Genomic DNA, 21,142 nt, shown 5'->3' with positions numbered 1-21,142 from the left:
TCGACCTCCGTTGCAAGCATGCCTTTTTTCCTTCTCGACATAGGCTCAGAATGAGCAGCGAAGCCTATGACATCCCGAGTAACTATTATAATCCCTCAATAAGCTCCTATTTGATAATATTGAGTCACCTAATAAGCTTCGATCGAGCATCTTATGGCTCAACGGGTAGAGATCTCGAGTCAAAGAAGAAAAAAGAATACTAAAATTTTGAAATAATCTCAAATTCCCTTTCAACTTTGAAATATATAATCCAACTTAATAAGCTTCATAAAACTCTTTTCCCTTTTCTATAACGTCAATAAACCACTATTATTTGTTACTATATACAAAACTACTAAAATTTGAACACATAAGATCATCGGCGGCGACCACGGCGGCGATACTCTGTTACCGCCGCCTTTAAATATCATTCCGTAAAAGTCATCCTCTCCACCACCGCTATTTCCATACATCGGGCTATTATTAATGACAGTGCCGCCGCCATATCCGCCATTACCGCCGCCAGTGCTGCCGCTAAATCCTGGATATACAATCCCTTCACCATTACTATACCTGCAAATTAACGAACAAATTAAAATAAAAAAAAAATCAAAATTAAGTTTAATCAAATTAAATAAAAGAAGCATTTTCCACGTGGAAATGGAAAAGCCCGACAAAACCTTAACCCTTCAAGGAAAAAGGGTAACACTTTCATGCTTTGATGACGTGTTAAAAGCTTATGAAATTGGTGTTATTATGTGTCCCACTTGGTGGGGTTGAGTTTAATTTTTAAAATTCTTTAAAAAAAATTATATTTTTTTTATTCGTTGGACTCGTTTGATAACCATAGTTAGGTCGTGATAGATACCCGACATCTAATTTTATGTTAAATAAATTTAATATTTTAAATATTTTAAAAAGATCGACTTTTCAGTACCTAAAGTCTCCCGACATATTTGTAATTTTTTAAAATTAATAAATCTAGACATAAAACTAGATTAAAAATAAATGTAGAATAAAAAAAAATTATTAAAAGTACAAAAAATATAAAAGGATTTATTAAATATTTTTAATAATTATATATTTATTATTTTTTTTTATAATTTGTATACAATAAAATTATAAATTTTAAGATTATGTTAGATAATAATAATAAAAAAAATTTGTTTTTTTTTTTTTTATAAAATTCAATATAATTAAAAATTTAAAGATATTTTTAATGTTTTGAAATTAAAAAAGAAAAGGGTATTAATAAAATTTTTGAAAATTTAAGAGTATTTTTTACCCTCTTTAAAAATTAAAATTAAAAATATTAACTATTTTTATTAAAAAGTTTAGTAATATTTTTTAAAATTATTTAAAAATTTAAGGGTTTTTTTTTTTATAAATAAAATGAAAAATATTTAATTTACCTTGGGGCACCCAAAACGCCAGCGTTCATAGTGAGCTGATTGATAAGAGCCACCGACTTAGGCTCAGTACTGGAGGCTTTACCGTACTGGGTGCTAAGTCCGGCACCGGACGGCACAAAAAACGCGCCGTTCACCAAAATATCACCGTCCGTCCGCCAATTCCACGCCGTCCATTCCGTCTCCGCCGCATCTAAACGTCTCGTCACCTGTTATTATCAAAATTTTAAAACCCAGCCGTCACCGTCAAAATTCCACCGGTAGTCCCTTTAGATTCCGGCCCCTCCCTCCAAGTCCGGCCAAAAACACGAAAAGAAAGAACGGAAAGGGATGGCCCATTAAGAAATGGTGATTTATTGGCAGCGCGTCAACGTCATGCGCCGCCCCAAGCATGTGGGATAAGGAATCTAATCCTTCCTTTCCCATGCCTTCCTCCGCTTCACACATTCCTCAACTCAAAAGCTCGGCCCATGAGCGGCGCCGCCCCTTTCCAATTCTTAAAGAATCTTTATTTTATTCCATTTTAGTACTCAACTTGCATTTTTTTTAATTTCTTTTAAAAATTTTGTGCTATAATATAATATATAAAAATTTAGAAATAAATTTTTTATAAATTGAATTAATTTATTGGTTCAATTAAAATTAAATTAAGATGAATCGAGTAATTTTTAATTAAATATTTAAAAAATAAGTTATTAAATATTTAATTTAGCAAATTTAGCAAATATTTCATAGAAAATAATTACTCCGTTTATAATTTTTTTTTATGTATATAAATTGATATTTAATTTTGTTAATTCTTAACCAAAAAAATCCTAATTAAAGCTTTTTTTTTTTTTTAAAAAAAACAAAATAATATTTCACAAAAACTTAAATTTAAAGTTTTTTTTTTAATTATTATTATTATACGAAAGAAATTAGATTTAATAGAAAAAATACTTTTCATATCCTTCCCCATTATATTTAAATTAAATAGACAAAAAATATATATAAATAAATAATCTTTTCAAAAAGTTTAAAAAAAATAAAAATAAAATAAAAATAAAAGTGAAAAAGAAAAGGAAAAAGAGATAATTACCTCTTTAGCATTGGGGTTGACAGGAGCCACATAACGGTTACCCTGGCTGTTAATAGTGGGGCGAGCACTGCCGCCAATGGCGTACATTTCCCAAGCCGTGAAGTCATTGTTGACCACATGAATGTAGCCATGTCTGCACCTGGGCATGCGCTGCACCAGAGCCTCACCGAAGTGGTTGAACGCTATGGTCACTTGCATACCCGAGTCCTGCACGTACCGGTCGTCGTGTCCCAGCAGCATCACCTCGTCGTGGTGCGAAAAATAGCTGTTCGATATTGTTATACCTGTCGATCCCATTATTGCGTCTATTAGCCCGTCGGTGCAGTATGAAAGCGAGCAATGGTCTATCCAAATTTTTCTTGAGCTGAATATTGAGATCCCGTCCCCGTCCGATAGCCCTCGGTGCCCGACGTGGGTTGGGGTTGACCTTTCGATTATCATAGTAACTTATTAGAATAAAATATTATGGAATTTGATTTAAGATATAAATTAACTGTGAAATATATTTTATATAGCTGTGGTAAAATCTCATGTTAGTTAGAGGGAGGAATGAAGCACCTTTACAAGGGTGTGGAAACTTCTCCCCGATAGTTTTAAAAACTTTGATGAAAAGTCCAAATAGAACCATACCTGCTAGGGGTGGATTTGGAGAGTTACGAATGGTATTAGAGGCAGAGACACTAGGTAATGTGCCAACGAGGAGGCTGCACCTCGAAGGAGTGTGGACACGAGGTGGTGTGCTAGCAAGGAGGCTGAGCCCCGAAGGAGGGTGGACACGAAGCAGTGGGCTAGGAAGAAGGCTAAACCCTGAAAGGGTGGACACGAAGCAGTGTGCCAGCAAAAAGGCTGAGCTTCGAAAGGAGGTGGACACGAGGCAGTGTGCCAGTAAGGACGCTGGGTCCTGAAGGAGAGTGGATTGCAGGGTCCCACATCGTTTGGAGAATGGAACAAGTAAGAGAAAAGACGTTGGGCCCCAAACGGGGTGTATTGTAAGATCCCACCTTAGTTTGAGAGGAGAACAAAACGCCCTTTATAATAGGGTAGAAACTGCTCGTGAAAGTTCAAACTAGACAATATCTCGAACAATATCAAGATCCAACTTTTAATTACTTTTGTTTATTATTTTTAAGGAAAAAAAAGTAAAGATTTACGGACCTTATGTTGGCATTGCCAGAGGGTACACAGTGATGCACGTGGATGTTGTGGATGATGATGTTGGACACGTATTGGATAGTGATGCAACCACCGCCGGTGATGTGGACGTTGGCGCCACGGCCGTCGATCGTTTTGAAGCTGTTGATGATAAGTTCATATTTGAGTTTGATTGTCATGTCGGCGGAGAAGATGATCCAGAGTGGTTCGAATTGGATCACGGCGTGGCGGAGGGTTCCCGGAGTTGGGTTTTCCGGGTTGGAATCTGAGGAGTCGGTGACGATGTAGATCTTGCCGCCTTTGCCACCCATGGCGTCGCGGCCGAATCCGATGCCGCAGTCGGCGAGTCTCTGCCGGTTCGCCGCCCAATTTGGGTCGCAACGCCAGCAATCATCGATGGGGTTTCCGGTGAGGCAAGAGAAGGCTTGATCCTTTGATTCGATGGATAGCGCTTTTCTTCTCGATATCGATGCATTGACTGTCCTGTGAGGGAAACAGAGGCGTGAGTTGCAGAGAAACAGAGGAATGCTCTGTTTTTGTTTGGACGGCGAGAAAATGCAAGAAAATGCAGGAAAATGCAAGAAAATACATGAAAATTTCAAATGGGTTTTTGAAAACAGAGAGTTTTAGAGAAACCCAAATGGAAAAACAAAGAATCGAGACACGTGAACTCTCCAGCAAGAAAAGGATAAGAAAACAGAGGATTGCTCTGTTTCTGTTTGGTTGGCGAGAAAATGCAGGAAAATGCAGGAAAATGCAAGAAAATACATGAAAATTTCAAATGGGTTTTGGAAAACAGAGATTTTTAGTGAAACCCAGATGGAAAAACAATCAATCGACACACGTTAACTCTCCAGCAAGAAAAGGATAAGAAAACAGAGCAATGCTCTGTTTCTGTTTGGATGGCGAGAAAATGCAGGAAAACGCAAGAAACTGCAAGAAAATTTCAGATGGGTTCATCCAAACCCAAGTGAAAAACAACACAAGAACAAAAAAAACACATTCCTCCCCTCGATCGAACGCTTGTTCATCAACAAAAACAGATTAAAAAAGAAATCTAAAAGAAACCCAATAAAAGAAGCTGAAAATTTTCAGTTTACCTTTGAAGTTCATCAGCAACAGAATCAGGGTCAGGATGCTGGTGGGGCAATGTCAGATTGAAAGAAGCCGAGGCGACAAGAAAGAACAAACCAGACATCCATATCAAGAGAATGCTAAGAACAGGAAACATTCTCGAACGAACAACAAAAATGGAAGCTGGTCGGACGAGGAATTTGAGGATGTTTCTGGGCGTTGTTCTGTGGTATTAATCGAAGAAAAAGAGACTGTTTTGAAACAAGTTTAGTATCTGAAACATCAACAAAAACATGGCTGCTAAGAGAGCCTAAATCCAGAGAGAATGTGAGAATGGTGGGTGACTTTAAATAATTATATTAAAAAAAGGCTTAAAAAAGGTTACTTTCTTGGTGGGGTTTTAGGGTTTTTAGTTCATGAACAAATTTTAATTACTTCCCTTTTCCATTCTTAACTTGTTAGTAAATTATTCTTAGTATCGAGAAAAAGGCAGCTTAAAATAACGCAAATGGTTTAAAACGAAAGTCAAATATGATTAAAACATATGTTCTCGATGAAAGGTAAGGAATTTCTCGAGAGATCCCGNAGGCAGCTTAAAATAACGCAAATGGTTTAAAACGAAAGTCAAAATATGATTAAAACATATGTTCTCGATGAAAGGTAATAAAGAATTTCTCGAGAGATCCCAAAATTTAAAATAATGCATATGGTTTAAAACGAGAGTCAACCCTGATTAAAACATATATTCTCGATGAAAGGTAAGAATTTCTCGAGAGATTCCGAGGAGAAATGCAGCAAATAATGCAAATGGTTTAAAACGAGAGTCAACCCTGATTAAAACATATATTCTCGATGAAAGGTAAGAATTTCTCGAGAGATTCCGAGCTCTNCATATGTTCTCGATGAAAGGTAAGGAATTTCTCGAGAGATCCCGAAATTTAAAATAATGCATATGGTTTAAAACGAGAGTCAACCCTGATTAAAACATATATTCTCGATGAAAAGTAAGGAATTTCTCGAGAGATTCNTCGATGAAAGGTAAGAATTTCTCGAGAGATTCCGAGCTCTCGAGAAGAAATGCAGCTTAAAATAATGCAAATGGTTTAAAACGAGAGTCAAACGTGATTAAAACATATATTCTCGATGAAAGGTATGGAATTTCCCGAGAGATTTTATCCAAAAAGTCGTGGAACCTCGAGATATCTTTTCCCGAAACCCTAACAACGACGAAGAAAAGTGAATGGATTTAGATTCTTTGGAGGGTGGCTGAAAAAATGCATATTCTTGTTCTAGAAATGACAAGCCTTCCCTTCTTTATTTCATACTTTCTCTTAAAAAGATTCCTCACATTGCCATCTTCTTTCTTCTTATCAACAAAAGGGTTCGTGTTGATCTAACTTTATGTTCGGATTATATTTGATAAATGAAAATGTGTTTTTCATTTTTCGAAAGTAAATCGTGTCATAAAGTGGTAGGAATTATTCATCGTTCTTTATACAGGGGTAGTTTCGTAAAATTAGCATCTTATTTTCGTTCGTGCTTCAAATTAGGGTTAGGAGCAACGATTCAATTTCGAATCAAAATTCGTTTTTCATTTATCGAAAGTAAATCGTGTAATAAAGTGGTAGGAACTATTCATCGTTCTTTATACAGGGGTAGATTCGTAAAAATAGCATCTTATTTTTCGTTCGTGGTTCAAATTAGGGTTAGGAGCAACGATTTAAATTTTGGGTCAATTTTTTTTTTCCAGTTATCGAAAGTAAATCGTGTAATGAAGTGGTAGGAATTAGTCATCGTTCTTTATACAAGGGTAGATTCGTAAAAATAACATCTTTTTTTCGTTCGTGGTTCAAATTAGGGTTATGAGCAACGATTTAAATTTCGGGTCAAAATTTTTTTTTTTCATTTATGAAAAGTAAATCGTGTAATAAAGTAGTACGAATTATTCATCGTTCTTTATATGGGGGTAGATTCGTAAAAATAGCATCTTATTTTCGTTCGTAGTTCAAATTAGGGTTAGAAGCAATGATTCCAATTTCAAATCAAAATTTGTTTTTCACTTGTCAAAAGTAAATCATGAAACAAAGTAATAGGAATTATTCCTTATTCGGGTAAGAGGGTAGTTTAGTAAAAATACTATCTCAATTTCTTTTGCTGAAAAATTCGAATTTCATATCGAAATTTGTTTTTCATTTATCAAAAGTAAATCATCCTCGTTCTTGATATGGGGGCAGTTTCGTAAAAATAGCATATTAGAGTCACGGGGCGAATCTCACAATAAATGGTATTAAAGCCAGACACTGGTCGGTGTGCCAACAGACACATTAGGTCCCCAAGGAGAGTGAATTGTGAGATCCCACATCGATTGAGAAGGAAAACGAAGAATTCCTTAAAAGAGTGTGGAAACCTCTCCCTAGTAGACGCATTTTAAAACCGTGAGGCTCACAACGATACATAACAGACTAAAACGGATCTGCTAACGATGTAACGATGACCTTAGACTGTCACAATCTCAACCCTCTATTACAATCTCATAAATCTCAAATATCAAACATTAACAAGTCACAACACATCACTAACATCGATTACAAACATAAAATATTCTTAATTTTCGTAATAATCTTAACAGTAGGATAAGGTAGAATTGAGTCGTAACTCTATTTTTCAGCCCGATAAAAAAAAAAACGTCAATCCATGAAACGAGCCGAATTTCAATTTTTCAAAAATTCAATTCAACCAAAATCGAAAAAAGAAAAATCTAACTCAACCTAGATTGGTCGAATTCTCGAGTCATATGAATACCCTTCATCACATCNCCTCTATTACAATCTCATAAATCTCAAATATCAAACATTAACAAGTCACAACACATTACTAACATCGATTACAAACATCAAATATTCTTAATTTTCGTAATAATCTTAACAGTAGGATAAGGTAGAATTGAGTCGTAACTCTATTTTTCAGCCCGATAAAAAAAAACATCAATCCATGAAACGAGCCGAATTTCAATTTTTCAAAAATTCAACTCAACCTAGATTGGTCGAATTCTCGAGTCATATGAATACCCCTCATCACATTAAAATGTTCGATATATATTTAATTATAAACTATATATTATATCCATGCATTTTAATATCAATTTGTCACCTTATATATATATTTTAAATTAATCTAACATTATTGCTTTGAAGAAAGGAATATAATATATATAAATTAATTATCATAATTAATGGTGGGGTTTCAACTATATATATGATCATATGAGAGAATAATTGGTTCAAAAAATTATAACAAACACCATAAACAATACACCTAATTAAAATCATATATCCCATTAACAAATTAATTATTGTTTATTTGCATTAATCCCCAACCTATATAACTTAGAGTCTCATTAAACAATAATGATTTGTAACATTAACGTCTAATTACACGAGACAAAAAACTGACCTAAATTTGTCGGTAGTAATTAGCACGTACGCATTTCCTTGAGATCGAAGGTTCAAATTCATGTACTCGATTAATATTTTATTGTATTAAAAAACTGACATCAAACTATTGACAATTTGTCGGTGACAGACTCGTTGAGTTATATACTGAAACTTTCGATTTTGCCAAATTAGAGCTTATATTACTTGGATAAATTGTAATAGTTTAAGTACACTGCTAGTAAATATTGTCCGCTTTGACCCGTTACGTATTGCCGTCAACCTCATGGTTTTAAAATGCGTCTTTTAGGGAGAGGTTTACACACCCTTATAAGGAATGTTTTGTTTCCGTCTCTAGTCGATGTGGGATCTCAAAATCTACCATTTTTGGGGCCCAGTGTCCTCGCTGGCACATTGCCTAATGTCGGGCTCTAATAACATTTGTAACAACTCAAACCCACTGCTAGTCTGTTTTGGTCCGTTATGTATTGTCGTCAGTCTTATGGTTTTAAAACGCGTCTTTTAGGGAGAGGTTTACACACCCTTATAAGGAATGTTTTGTTTCCCTCTCTAGTCGATGTACCCTTCTTGGGGCCCAATGTCCTTACTGACACATCGCCCAATGTCGAGTTCTAATACCATTTGTAATAACTCAAACCCACTGCTAGTCTGTTTTGGTCCGTTATGTATTGTCGTCAGTCTTATGGTTTTAAAACGCGTCTTTTAGGGAGAGGTTTACACACCCTTATAAGGAATGTTTTGTTTCCCTCTCTAGTCGATGTACCCTTCTTGGGGCCCAATGTCCTTACTGACACATCGCCCAATGTCGAGTTCTAATACCATTTGTAATAACTCAAACCCACTGCTAGTCTGTTTTGGTCCGTTATGTATTGTCGTCAGTCTTATGGTTTTAAAACGTGTTTTCTAGGGAGAGACTTCCACACCCTTATAATAAATGTTTCGTTCCCCTCTCCAATTGATGTGAGATCTCACAATCCACCCTCTTTGGTGGCCCAACGTCCTTGTTGGCACACACTTGATGTCGGGCTCTAAAATCATTTGTAACAGCTCAAACTTATTGCTAGTCCGTTTTAATCCGTTACGTATCGCTGTCAGTCTCACAATTTTAAAACACACTTTCTAGAAAGAGGTTTCCACACTGNGTAAATGTTTATATATATATATATATATATATATATATATATTACAACATTTTTAAAATTTTAAAATTAAAATTAAATGTTGGTTTACTTTTCAAATGTTTATGACTGGTGGGTGGTGGAGGCGGGAACCCGCCGGCGGAATAGGAGAGGGCGGCGCAGCCGCAGTCCACGTCGGGGCACGTCAAATATTTGTCAAAATACGCACAAAGCAAAGTAAAAGAAGAGTTAAATGGAAATTTGACGTCGGCTAAGAGAATCTTTTTGACTAATAAAAAAAAAAAAAAAAAGCATATAATATTTTATTAAATACATTATTTCTTTGAAAAAAAGAATTAAATAATTTGTTTTTTTAGTATACAGAAAAAAGAAAAATCAAGTTTGGTTGTCAAAGTATTTGTACTTTTCGTATGGGTTAGGAGATAAGAGACAAAACCATGGGGTTTTTTATAAGCAAAGCAAACCAATGCTTATAATTTGGTTTAATCAATTCTTCTTTAAAAAATAAAATTTTCAAACATATTAAACACTCTTTATAACGGTGTGAAAATCTTTCGGTAGTAGACACGTTTTAAAGCATTGAAGGAAAGGATGAAAGGGAGATCCCAAAGAGAACAATATCCGTTAGCAGTGGGTCTGAGCCATTACAAATGGTATTAGAGTTAGGTTTTGGGCGATGTGCCAGTGAGGAGGCTCTTCTCCGTAGAAAGGTAGACACGAGGCGGCGGTGTGCCAGTAAGGATGCTGGGCCCTGCAGGAGGGTGGATTTGGTGGTGGTCCCACATCGATTAGAGAAAATGAACGAGTGTCAGCGAGGATGCTAGGCCCCAAAGGATGTGCAAATCTTTCCTTGAACCGGCCCTAAAGGGTGTAGAAACCGGTCCCACATCGACTTTTTTAGGTTTGGAATGGACATATGAAGGAGCCATCTGAACTACTCGATGCTAGTGAAGAAAATGGGTGGATTATTTGTATGGGCCACTTCATGACTATAATTGGGCCAATAATGGGCTTTGCTTTATTATTATTTTTTAAATAATAATTGAGATAATAATTGAAAGATGTGAATGGTTATACATTTAATTATTGAAGCATGATATTTTTAAGGGATATTTAAAAAAACATTAACACATAAAATCTATATTTTGAGATATTCAATAATTATTTATTCTTATTTTTCTTCAAAAATAAATAAATATACGTTATAATATTTATACCTATTGTTCTTATCGAAAACCATAAATAAATAAAAATAAAAAAACATGAAACTTTGTTATTTATATAAAAATAATTATATTGTTTTCAATATTTTCAATATTACCGACTTTTTTTCATAAATATTTCTTTAAAAAAAAAGTTTATTTTTTAATTTATTTTTATCAAAATTTATCATTTAAAGAAAAGCAATAAAAACGTCATCGTTTTGTCCTTTACTTATATTCATTAAACGTCGCAAAGAAGACTCATATTTTCATATGGAAGTATATTAAAACATAAAAATTAAAATATTAACTAAAGTTTAATATAAATATAGTAACTATGAAATTTCATATTTTTCTTTAATAAAAATAATTATAATAGTACTTGAATAAATAAATAAATAATATATATATATATATATAAAAAATTTGTTTATTTAAGGAAATCTGCTCCTTTTAATTCTCTGTTTAAACTACACTTCCCATTCTGTTCGGGTATGTAATTAAATGAACATCTCTAATTTATAGATTTTAAAAAATAAAATAAAATAAAAATAATTATGACATCACGCTGCCAGCTGGAAATATCTAAAAAAAATATAAAATAATTTCCCATAAACTAAAAATAGTTACGACGTGACGTTTCAGGAGGAAATATCCAATAAAAAGCTTATTTTCCCCTTGCAACTGTGCAAGTTAGAAACTCAGTGAAAAAGAAAATGTCGTTTCTGTTTTCCTCTTCCCTCCATCTCTTACCGCCATCAAATCCTGCAACTTCCTTCTCTCACCACCTTCCTCCACGTATCGCCGCGGTTCCGTCATCTCATCCGGTCGGCGGCGTCTTCTCTTTAGCTGCAACTTCTCTGTCTCATTATCCCGACGGTCACTCTCGCTGTGGACCGCTTTACTGCTCCTCTTCCGCATCAATGTCGGTCGAGGAATCCACTTCAGCTTCTCAGGTTCTATTTTCGTTGTTAACTTGTCATGATTTGGTAGTGGAGGTTAGTTCTGTTGGTCTGTGGTAGTCTCTGTCGTAATGTGGGAATAGGATCGTCTTCAGTTCCGATAGCAACGAAGGGAGAAAGGAAATTTAGATTGGTTGAGGTTATTATAATTTGGATCACAAACGAGCTCTCTTGAATTACTTTGTTTAGAGGGAAAATTACAAAACAATGAGTAATTTACAGAAAATGAAATGATCCACAAGGTCTTGAACTACTTGAATTGCTATGCTACATCGTTGCGATTGGCTATGTGCTGATCGACGGACATTTCGTTTTGTCTTAAACTGTGAATAGTTGGAAGATAGCTTGTTGTACGCGAGAGCTTTTTGGGTGAGCAGATATGTGATAGCGTGGAATGTGGAAGTTGGAAGCGGTTCGTGCTATCTGTTTGGCAGTAAAATGGCTACTCTGCGTGTTAAAGATGGTGTAGTCGAAGGTATGATTGTAATCGGTAGACCGTAACTGTGTTGAGATAAATTATGCTGATTGATTTTCTTATCAACAGGTTACGACGTGAAGATTAAGCTGGAAAAAGACCGTGGCCCGCTTCCAGAAAATGTACTCAGGAACCACTAACATTTTTAAACAAATCGTAGAGATGTGAAATCTTCTTAGACGTTATTAAAAACTGATAAATATCTTTGTGTTGTTAGGTGATAAAAAAGTTCCCTCATATCCAAAACTACTGCCCTTTCACAGTCCCTCTTGGATCGGCCGTTGAACCACTCCTCAAATGTCAACTTGCAGTAGCCACTTTCAACTGTAATGATATTCTTTGCTTTGTTTCTCTATTTGTTATCTTATAACATTCTATTGTAACTAAAGAGCATATACATTAAAGTTTAGGCCTAAGCTACCACCCTCTCTCGTCCATCTCCTTAATCTTTGGAGTTAAAAGAAAAAGATAGGGATAAAAGAAACAAAGGAAAAGGAAAAAGGAAAAAGACGGGGCGTGATTTTGATTGTAGAATTGTGGCAGTTATTCTTGATCAAATGTTTGGTGCTTCTGCAAAAGTGATGTATTGTGATAATGGCTATTTGTGCAGTAACATTGTTGCATGTCTTCCTCCCCACAATAATATTAAAGGACATGGTCTTTAAAAACATGGATGTTGTAGTTATTCGGTGACCAATGTTTTTTCCCATTGATATGTCATGCCTTTCTTTATGGTGTACAGCCTATGGTCAATGCAACAATATTACTTGCCTGCAGCTACCTGGTGTTCTGGATGACTTGTTCTCATACGAAGGTCCTCTAGGTGCAGTTTACTCGAAAGAGGCTGTATCACTTTACCTTTGGGCTCCAACTGCCCAGGTATACCAATTTCCTACTTTCTAGCTAATGGCATACCGATTTAGTCTATTATCACGATATGTTGTGCATCTTTTGAATTTAACCTATTCATTCTACTCTGTTTCTGCTGCATCAAGCAGGCTGTACAGGCCCAAATTTACAAGGAACCAGTGGGTGGGAGGCCATTTGAAGTTATTCAGCTTGAGGAGCTTGATGGCGTTTGGAGAACTAAAGGACCAAAAAGTTGGGAAGGCTGTTATTATGAATATGAAGTAACGGTCTACCATCCTAGCACATTGAAAGTTGAAAAATGCTTTAGTACCGATCCTTATTCTAGAGGGTACAAAACTCTGACCCAAAAAACTATGCAGCATTGTTTTTGACATGTATGCGGAAACTTGCAACTTGCAAGAAAGTGCAGGCTTTACATATACTCCACTCTTTTTATTGATAGAGCAGGGTTTCATCAGATGGAAGGCGGACATTGTTTGTTGATCTTGGCTCTGATGACTTAAAACCTGAGGGATGGGATAAATTGGCTGATGAGAAACCCCCATTGCATTCCTTTTCTGACATCAGTATTTATGAGTTGCATGTAAGGGATTTTAGGTAAGTACTTGATTCTTACTGTGTTTAGAGCTTTTTCAGGATTCAACTCCAACTTTTCAGTTAAAACATTGTAGGAAATGTTGAAAATTATATGCTAAAGTTTCCCCTATTATTGAATGTAGGAGAGAAATGACCTTCAACTTTCATGTTGTTTTTCTTTACTACTTTAATGAAGCTAAAAACTGACAAGGTAAACAGTTTGATATTACTCCGTCTTAAAAAGGGGTAGAAAAAGAATAAAAAAGTCAAAAGATCAAAGAAGCTGATGTGATTCTTTTGTTAGATGTGGCATTTGTAACAATAGTTTTCTGCCAATTTATTCATAAAAAGGTTAATTCCAAGAAAAGGAAGTAGAGTCTAGGATTTTACTGTGCACTAATAGTGGTGTGTGCATTGCCTTTTTTGATTTAATTATCTTTTTCTGCCTTGTGCTGTACTCTTTTCAATTAAATCCTTTACTTGTTCTGTATTCGTATTGCAGTATAAGTGATCAAAGTGTGCATCCTGATCTGCGTGGTGGTTACATGGGTTTTACTTTGCAGGTACTACTTTTCATCCATTGTGTGAATCGGTTATTAGTTGAGTTGCATTTGTTTAACTTAAAAAAAGAGAAGTTTTCCACCCTGCCTTCCTTAGATGCCATGCATGTTTTATCCCATACAAATCATGATGAATTGGATGTTCGGCTGGGAAGCTGAGAGTTGTAGGATCCCTCTCTATTATCTTTATCCTCATACATTATACATTCATTGGATATCTGGATATTGGAATAAGAAGCTGATCTCGTAGGATCAAATATAATAGTATTTAACAGTAAGCATATGCCACTTGAAGGATTCTGATGGTATCACTCACTTAAAGAAGCTATCAAATGCTGGTATTAGTCATGTTCATCTACTTCCAACATTCCAATTTGGTGGTGTCGATGACGACAAGTCAAAGTGGAAGTCTCTCGGTAAGTGTATGTCTTTGGTTTGCCTTTTGTGATGTTTCAATTTTTCCATTTGTGACATTTCAATTCTATATCCAAAACTGAAAAAGACTGTTTTGGCTATCGTGGTTTATTGTTTGCCCATCTGAACCTGGTAGACTGCTTCATAATTCAATGTTTAGAGTATGAAATCTCTTCATTGAGAATTTGTTAGTTTCTTACAAATAAAGAATTTGTAGTTGAGAGATGTAGGAGACATTTTTGAAGACAAACAGAAAGTTGTTGAAAGTTCTTGTTGTTGCACCCTCCCATTGGAGTGCATTAGCCCTTAAGACTTTGAAAGGCGAAACAGTGATTTGGAGCAATTACCAGTGAACAATGTTCCTGCCATTAGAGGCGTGCATTTCTTTCATTCNTGATTTGGAGCAATTACCAGTGAACAATGTTCCTGCCATTAGAAGCGTGCATTTCTTTCATTTNCTGCCATTAGAGGCGTGCATTTCTTTCATTCGCTTCGAATCATTTGTTGTTAGCAAATTATGTTCCTGTCATTAACTAACAACAACCTGCTTCCACCAAATGTGATGCATTCTCCTGGCTTTTGTTCTTTCTTCTAGAGTCAATAATGTGTACTTGGGTCCTATCAATATATGATCACAAATGATTGGTGTTTCTTAATTCTATTTGAGATGATTAAAGGAGTCCTTGTAGCATTTGATGTGTTTAGCACTCACTGTCGNGGTGTTTCTTAATTCTATTTGAGATGATTAAAGGAGTCCTTGTCGCATTTGATGTGTTTAGCACTCACTGTCGACATAAGACATGTTACAGATATCGAACTTCTGGAAAAACTTCCTCCAGATTCAGCTGAACAACAATCATTAATTGCAGATATCCAAAACAGCGATGGGTATAACTGGGGGTAAGCTCTTGATTTTGGAGTCTTCTTTAAAGCTGTTAGGTTCTTTGAGTTTTATAGACTCATTTATGTATGTTTGTTGTGTCTTTTTAGGTATAATCCTATTCTGTGGGGAGTACCTAAAGGAAGCTATGCTAGTGATCCTAATGGTCCTTGTCGTTTAATTGAGTTCAGAAAGATGGTTCAGGTTGACAAACTTGTTTATGTTTCTAACAAGTCTAAATCAATATATATTCAGTTATCAATTGCAAGTTGTGCAATCTATCATTTTAAAGTATTCAATGTTTGTTACAGGCACTTAACCAAATTGGCCTTCGTGTTGTGTTGGATGTTGTCTATAATCATCTACATGGATGTGGACCTTTTGATCCAAGTTCTGTTCTTGATAAGGTCTCAACTCTAATTGTTTTTGATGCATTCTTGTGCTTTCAATATTGCTCAACCCACCACTAAAGATTTCGTTGTTCATGTCTTACCTCTTCATGTTAACATTTTCTCGATGAGGGTTTCTGTTTTTCTTTATGATATCGTTTTCCTCTCTGGTAGATTGTACCGGGTTACTATTTGAGGAGGAACATTGATGGTTTCATTGAGAACAGTACCTGTGTAAATAACACTGCCAGTGAGCATTTTATGGTTGAACGCATGATTGTGGATGATATCTTACATTGGGTAGTTGATTATAAGGTATTTACATACAAAAAGATTGAATCTTCAGCTCCTTTATGCTGTTGCATGCAGACAGAACTTGACCTTTATATCTGTCGAACACAATTTCTTGATGTTTCCCAGGTTGATGGATTTCGGTTTGATCTTATGGGGCATTTGATGACAAGTACTATGGTATGTGACTTTATTTTCACTTAAATTCATGCATAGTACTTTAGAGCTTCATAATTCAATTGCAACACTCGATATTTATTATCTGATTCTAATGTTGCAATGGCTATTGAGCCCACTGTACATGAACTTTGAAACTAAGACTAAACTTCTGGTCTGCATGAAATTTATGGTTACTTGAAGTTGAAAGCAAAAAACGCACTGCAAATATTAACACAGGAAAAGAATGGAGTTGATGGTTCAAGTATCTACCTGTAAGTTTGGGCAAATTTCCTCACTGTTGCACATTGTGTTTGTAGCATAAGTTAATTCCAATGTGAGATTTGGAGATTCTTTTGCATTCTCACACATTTCAATTTAGATATGGTGAAGGATGGGACTTCGGCGAAGTTGCAAAAAATGGTCGTGGAGTAAATGCATCACAGTTCAATCTTTTTGGAACTGGAATTGGGAGGTATATACTTTTTTTCTTCTGCAAGTTTTATGATATCAGGCAATAGATGTTTCAATTGCAAATCTGCGAAGCAATCATCGAGATGGACTAACTAGTGGCTGCTCTTGGCAATTTTATTGAAAAATGCAAAATCACTTTTTTTCCCCATTTTATGTTCTAAGAGATCTTAAAGGATGGAGATATTTCTACCTTATGGATCTTGCGCCTTTGTTAATTTTCTTGGTTGATTGTATGAATATAAACACCTCATTTTGATGTCTGTGTTATTTGGTCTCAATTTATAAATACGACTGTTCGCTAGTTAGGAAACGTGATTTCCCTATTAGCTTGGCACGTGTTTCTTTTATGCACAAAAATGTAAAGTAATATTGGGCATTTTTAAATTTATCGTGTTTTTTCAGTTTTAATGATCGAGTTCGAGATGCAATGCTTGGTGGATCTCCATTTGGTCATCCTCTTCAGCAAGGATTTGTGACTGGTCTATTGCTCGAGGTATTTTGGAATTTCTTTGATCCTGGCGTCCTATAATCTGATCTTGACAGTTGTCATCGTGTTCAATCAAATATCACAAAGGAGGAAAATTGCTCCGATTAATATTGATTTAGCAGGTTTTAGGTGTAAGACATGGTTCTGACTCTGGTCTAGAGAAGTGGGATTTACTTGGAACGAAAAATTTCCTGCCCAGATCATTATTTAAGAAAAAGAAGTGTTTATTCATCGAATTTTTATTGAATTGTAGGTGATTCTTCCATTGAATTTAGGATAAACTACGAGAGCAGATAGTATCTAGAACTTCCCACCTCCCTAACTCTTTTGGCTAGCCTTATTCTTTAGAGAGAAGAGATTGGTTAATGTTCATGCCTTCATTGTCTCCGTTCATCCAATCTTTATACTTGAAAGAGAAGAAATTGGTTAAACCAAAAAAATGCGGCCAGCAACTTCTAATCACCAACCACACCCTAGAAAAATAGAAGTTTCAAACACTCCCCATAAGCAAACACAACGCTGAAAACCAATCCGAAAGCACATTGCTGGCAACTTTTATCAATTCCAAAATACCCCAATATTCTTAGGACTCTGGCTTTGAGATCATGCTAAATCCCTAATCAAACCAAAAACTTAAGCTGATGGAGCATGGTAGATTTAACTATATCAACACCTACAACACTTTCCCTCACTTATGGGCTTGATAATTTGTAGAAGGCTCCAACAAGTGGAAATCAATATTAATTGGGAAGGAAATGATTTTTCAGGGGTTCAAACAAAAGACCTCTTTCTCTTATACTATGTTTAATTAAGAAAGAGAAGTTTGTTGATGAAATATTAAGTCACGTAATGCTTTCCTCATTTGAATGCAATTTTTTCTATATTTTTTTGTTTATAAATTTGTTTGTTAAATAATTTGTATGTTGAATTAAACGCGTTTTTTATTTTTCTCTGGCTGTATCACTAACATTTGTACTTCATTTAATTACAGTGTTTTCTTCCTTGTGTCCTATGTATTCAATTTTTCTTATTTTGCAGCCTAATGATCATGATCATGGTTCAGACAAAGAAGTGGAATTCACGCTTGCTGTGTCAAAGGATCATATTCAGGTTAGTCACCTCTGTGTAGTTGAAGTGGCCCACTCTTAGAATCAGTCTTCGTATGTTCTGTTAGTAGCCCATGTGTTGTAGGAAATTTTTTATAATTGCAAGTATTATAAGTTTTTAAATATAGTGAATGTCCAAGCCTGTTTGCACGCATATTGACTATTCTCACGGGACAACCATTTGGTTGACAAGAGAACTCATAGGATATGAGATTCTAGGTAGGTGACCATAAGAACTTGAACATGAGGCATGTACTATCTTGATTAATTGGAGATGAACTATGTTTATGTAGCCAATACTGGTTGATTTTACATATAGATAAAAGAATAGTAATTCACCTTTCTTACAATATATAAGGAAGTGAGAATCAACTATCAAGCACTAACTTACTTGAGCTGAAACATGAAAAACGTTGGTTGGAATTGAGATGGGTTAGGGATAATAGGCTCATGAACCTTGCCATTAACAAATAGTTGGAAGAGGGAGGAGAAATTGTAAACTTGGAGGGATGAACGGGGAGAGAGAGAAGTATAAAATTTGAACAGGCTGAAGCAGTCGTGAGTCGTCTAAGAGAAGTAGAGAAAGAAGAGGACCTCTGAACGAGGTGGGAGAGTTTTTTTTGTGAGGACAAGGAGACTCAACAAAATTCATACTGGACTCGCCTTATTCTATTTTTCCAGCAATTCAAACGTTTATAGCTACTTATTTTAGGACATCCTAACTCAGCAAAATTTTGGTAAAACTCTCATTTTTTGTGCTGAAAGAACATAAAAGAACTCTGGCTTATTCTAGAATGACTGCATTTTACAAGTCATTAATATAAAGAAAGAATTGTAAAAATGCTAGGAAAAATTTGAAAAGAGAAATCTGTTTTTGAATTGAGAATATTGATTATTTCAACATTTGCATTGTACAAAGCCATCAATCTATCATCAAGATAGTCAGATTTATGTTTAGCAATATAGCTACTCCAGTATATTATTACTTCCCTTGGGTTCCGATCCAATGTATTTTAACTACTTACAATAAATTTTAGGTTGCCATGGCTGCCAATTTGAGGGACTACGTTCTAACCAATTTTGAAGGAAAGGAGGTATTTTCTTTGAAGCAAGCAATTTCTCATTAGGAACATTTTAAGATGGATTTGGTATTTGTTTTCTAACATGTTTGTGTGTATGTGTATGCATGCAAAGATACGATTGATTTCACTGACTTTTACAGTTATTGATTTTCCACATCTATGATAATATACCGTTTGTCTACTATCCTTTTTCAATTAAAACAAGTTCTTTTCCTTTTACACAAAAAATATAGTTTTTAAATAATATTGACGTATACTTCCTTGTGGGGGCTGGGGGTCACTTCCATGAAAAGGGTATGTTGTTAAATCAATCGTTATTCCTGCATTCTGATTTACATGAAGTAAAATATTTTAGTATACTTGTCTTAACGAATACAAATGGATCTGGTTCATTTTTATGCACCTGCGTATCATTAGTCTTTTCCAACAAGATTTGCATTTCGTTTTTTCATGAAGAATTTTAGAAATATCATATCTTTTTCCAGGTGAAAGGATCAGAAGTACGGACTTATGATGGATCTTCAGTGGCGTATGCTTCTTGCCCCACAGAAACTGTAAGATGCACCGTCATTTTGGGAACCGCCATTATCATTTATCAAGGCTCACATCGCCTCGGATATTAAAATAATAGTTAAGTTCTGATATGCACAGCCATGAATTTGACATTCTCGATTGATTCCCAGGTGAACTATGTTTCCGCTCATGATAATGAAACCCTGTTTGACGTTGTGAGTTTGAAGGTATTGTGAATGTACTTTTGTGAATCATACTGATTTCTTTAAGAGTTGACTTCTGATTGTAGTCTTTTTCTTGTAGACTCCGAGAAACATTACCGTGAATGACAGGTGCAGGATGAATCATTTGGCAACCAGTATTATTGCACTATCGCAGGTATTTAATTTTAATTAATCATGAAAATTCAAGGCATTACATGTGCAAATCAGAAGAAACTTATTTCACACAAAACCATGTTCATGTGCCTCAATAAATTACCAACAATTCCGGAAGCTCAGGTTATTCAGATATGGGCTATAGCTACATGAATCCTATTCTTCTGAACATTTAACATCCCTAGTCAGTGTCCTGCCCTTACCAACATGAGTTTGCAGATGACACTANCATGTTCATGTGCCTCAATAAATTACCAACAATTCCGGAAGCTGAGGTTATTCAGATATGGGCTATAGCTACATGAATCCTATTCTTCTGAACATTTAATATCCCTAGTCAGTGTCCTGCCCTTACCGACATGAGTTTGCAGATGACACTNTTCAGATATGGGCTATAGCTACATGAATCCTATTCTTCTGAACATTTAACATCCCTAGTCAGTGTCCTGCCCTTACCAACATGAGTTTGCAGATGACACTAAACGTGGTCTTGTTCTGTATAGAACCAAAAGATTAAACTAGATAAGGAAATTGAAACGGGAAGGTACCTAGATCAGAACCAAGGAACTCATACAAAATTCATAACTTTAACCAAGTCGCTGGAGATTCGGGACGTGGATGCCAGACATGTTCTTGGAGTTCTTTATAACTGTCNGAAACGGGAAGGTACCTAGATCAGAACCAAGGAACTCATACAATATTCATAATTTTAACCAAGTCGCTGGTGATTCGAGACGTGGATGCCAGATATGTTCTTGGAGTTCTTTATAACTGTGTGGACTGTGACATCTAGATCTGAACAATGAAAACCTCATTTTCTTTTTATCGTTTGATAAATTTTATGTGCATTGGCATAATTATACACTATCGAGTAACTGACTGAATTAGTTATTTATGATTCGCAGTTTTGTAATTCTTGTCACTGAATCACTCTCTTCCTCTTTAAGGGAATACCATTTTTCCACTGTGGTGATGAATTACTACGCTCAAAATCAATGGATCGNTTGGCATAATTATACACTATCGAGTAACTGACTGAATTAGT

General features: G+C 35.4%; 2 protein-coding genes across 2 annotated transcripts; one reads left to right on the top strand and one right to left on the bottom strand.

Annotated features, from left to right (window-relative positions):
* Window positions 1-246: 246 nt before the first annotated feature.
* On the bottom strand, window positions 247-5,083 carry LOC111802758 (probable pectate lyase 18). Its single transcript, XM_023687247.1, has 5 exons — window positions 4,719-5,083; window positions 3,622-4,101; window positions 2,467-2,893; window positions 1,392-1,597; window positions 247-552 (listed from the first exon to the last, which is right to left on the bottom strand). Exons 1-5 carry the CDS (start codon window positions 4,847-4,849, stop codon window positions 288-290), a joined length of 1,509 nt encoding a protein of 502 aa, XP_023543015.1. The 5' UTR covers window positions 4,850-5,083; the 3' UTR covers window positions 247-287.
* Window positions 5,084-11,194: 6,111 nt separating this feature from the next.
* Window positions 11,195-21,110, top strand: LOC111802021 (pullulanase 1, chloroplastic-like). Its single transcript, XM_023686280.1, has 23 exons — window positions 11,195-11,441; window positions 11,781-11,922; window positions 11,992-12,044; window positions 12,140-12,248; window positions 12,665-12,801; window positions 12,921-13,120; window positions 13,240-13,389; window positions 13,871-13,931; window positions 14,224-14,344; window positions 15,152-15,242; window positions 15,333-15,426; window positions 15,534-15,629; window positions 15,786-15,926; window positions 16,032-16,082; window positions 16,263-16,333; window positions 16,441-16,533; window positions 16,935-17,025; window positions 18,058-18,129; window positions 19,163-19,219; window positions 19,693-19,761; window positions 19,891-19,947; window positions 20,024-20,098; window positions 21,045-21,110. Exons 1-23 carry the CDS (start codon window positions 11,202-11,204, stop codon window positions 21,108-21,110), a joined length of 2,337 nt encoding a protein of 778 aa, XP_023542048.1. The 5' UTR covers window positions 11,195-11,201.
* Window positions 21,111-21,142: the final 32 nt, after the last annotated feature.

The sequence above is a fragment of the Cucurbita pepo genome, chromosome LG09, assembly GCF_002806865.2.
Source record: "Cucurbita pepo subsp. pepo cultivar mu-cu-16 chromosome LG09, ASM280686v2, whole genome shotgun sequence".
Classification (NCBI taxonomy): domain Eukaryota; kingdom Viridiplantae; phylum Streptophyta; class Magnoliopsida; order Cucurbitales; family Cucurbitaceae; genus Cucurbita; species Cucurbita pepo.
This window is presented reverse-complemented; position numbering and strand designations above follow the sequence as displayed.

Coding starts and splice junctions, on each gene's coding strand:
- LOC111802758 (XM_023687247.1), bottom strand. CDS start 4,849: ATGTTTCCTGTTCTTAGCATTCTCTTGATATGGATGTCTGGTTTGTTC. Junction 1,598..2,466: donor TCAACCCCAATGCTAAAGAG/GTAATTATCTCT, acceptor TGATAATAACAG/GTGACGAGACGTTTAGATGC. Junction 553..1,391: donor GGCGTTTTGGGTGCCCCAAG/GTAAATTAAATA, acceptor GTTAATTTGCAG/GTATAGTAATGGTGAAGGGA.